Source organism: Oncorhynchus clarkii, unplaced genomic scaffold (assembly GCF_045791955.1).
Source record: "Oncorhynchus clarkii lewisi isolate Uvic-CL-2024 unplaced genomic scaffold, UVic_Ocla_1.0 unplaced_contig_5540_pilon_pilon, whole genome shotgun sequence".
NCBI classification, from domain to species: domain Eukaryota; kingdom Metazoa; phylum Chordata; class Actinopteri; order Salmoniformes; family Salmonidae; genus Oncorhynchus; species Oncorhynchus clarkii.
The window spans coordinates 105,863-107,500 of NW_027260961.1; the positions used below are offsets into that span (position 1 = coordinate 105,863).

The following is a 1,638-nucleotide window of genomic DNA, read 5'->3' on the forward strand; positions in this document are numbered from 1 at the left end:
TGGTATGGATGTCTCTGGTATGAATATCTCTGGTATGAATATCTCTGGTATGGATATCTCTGGTATGGATATCTCTGGTATGGATATCTCTGGTATGGATATCTCTGGTATGAATATCTCTGGTATGGATATCTCTGGTATGGATATCTCTGGTATGGATATCTCTGGTATGGATATCTCTGGTATGGCTGTCTCTGGTATGGATATCTCTGGTACATGCGTTTGTGTGTGTGTATCCTTAATCAGGAAACAACAGGACATCTCAACAGGAATCTCCACATGGGGCCTGGAGTCTCTAATAACTAGATCAGCGGGTGTGACTGTCATGGTTACTGTACTGCAGAATGACCCTTTACAACAAGCAGTACCTTACAGTACATTCCCATCTGTTTGTGTTAACTGACCATAGACTATATGAGTTGGGGCCAGGCGATACGTGTGTGTCAAGATGATGTGGCAAATGATTACCTGTAAAAACTTCACAACCCTGAGCCATATAGGTATCTCATTATTTTATCATACATTATAACATTATATAATTTGTCTTTGTCCATCTGTCGTACATATATCTATATATATCTCCATAACTCTGTGTCAAATCAGATCAAATAAATACATTCAAGTAAACGGACAGAACAAACAGGCTATACTGTAACAACAATAAATAGAAATGATGAAAAACCTCCACAATTAAATGTTTTTGGATGAAATATTGAATTATTATTATATATATATAGTTAGAATCTCATAATCTTTTTTACATTTATTTTTAAAGCTCTTGCAATATTACACAATTATTAATTCTACAATACTTATTAAATCTCCATTTAGGCCTACATATCGTTAAATAAAGTCATTTAATTTAAATCAAATAAAAGGAATTTCATAAATAATATAATATAATATCAATACAAATTCTATCAAATGTTTGAAGCATCAAAAAAGGTCAGATTTTTACAGCCAGTCAGTCCACCTCCCAGTGCAGTCATATAGTCCTGAACTTAGAGAGATACAGTATAACCTTCTGAACTCTATAGTCCCAGGTGCGTCTGGCGGCCAGCAGGCGGCAGTAGTGAGAGCCCGGAGTCCTATTCATTAGGGCACACAATTGAAAACGTTACAAAACGCTTCGCAACGCACCACAAAAAAATAAGCTTTTCTTATCGGACAGTTGTCCATCTTGTCCCTCCCTGCTTCAGTCTGTTTTGTTCCATTTTGGTGCCTAACCAACATGACGACCCTTGAGGGCAGAGAGACGTCTCCTCCATAGACATTTTTTCCTAGAATGGACATCCCCATTCAAGTCAATGGGTGGTAGAATTCTAATTCCATGTGGTAGAATTTTAATTCCATGTTCTCCTCACAGGGCTGTCTCTTTCAGGTCGTTGAGGTTTGGCATCCGTGACCTTGACGGTCTGGTAAAGGTGGGCCCGTTGGCGACCATTTGGTCGGGGTACGGCTGAGCCCCCTCTGCCCTGGCGAGGGCCGCCGCGTGCCAGTTGGACTCCATCTGCCCCTGTATCTGCCCCGGGAGGGGGTAACTCTGCTTCCTGTGGCTCTTAGACTGACCAGAGCTGGAGCTGCTGCTGCTAGGGTGTCCCTGGTGGGACCTACCGTCACCTCTCCCATCGCTGAACA

General features: G+C 41.3%; 1 protein-coding gene across 1 annotated transcript in view; it reads right to left on the reverse strand.

Annotated features, from left to right (window-relative positions):
* Positions 1 to 1,353: 1,353 nt before the first annotated feature.
* LOC139402694 (cyclin-dependent kinase-like 5) overlaps positions 1,354 to 1,638 on the reverse strand; it is a gene marked incomplete at its 5' end in the record, with an annotated part of 25,843 nt that continues 25,558 nt past the window's right edge. Inside the window, one exon of the mRNA XM_071146593.1 lies at positions 1,354 to 1,638. This exon is cut by the window's right edge and continues 133 nt beyond it. Within this exon, the coding sequence (XP_071002694.1) occupies positions 1,361 to 1,638 (278 nt within the window).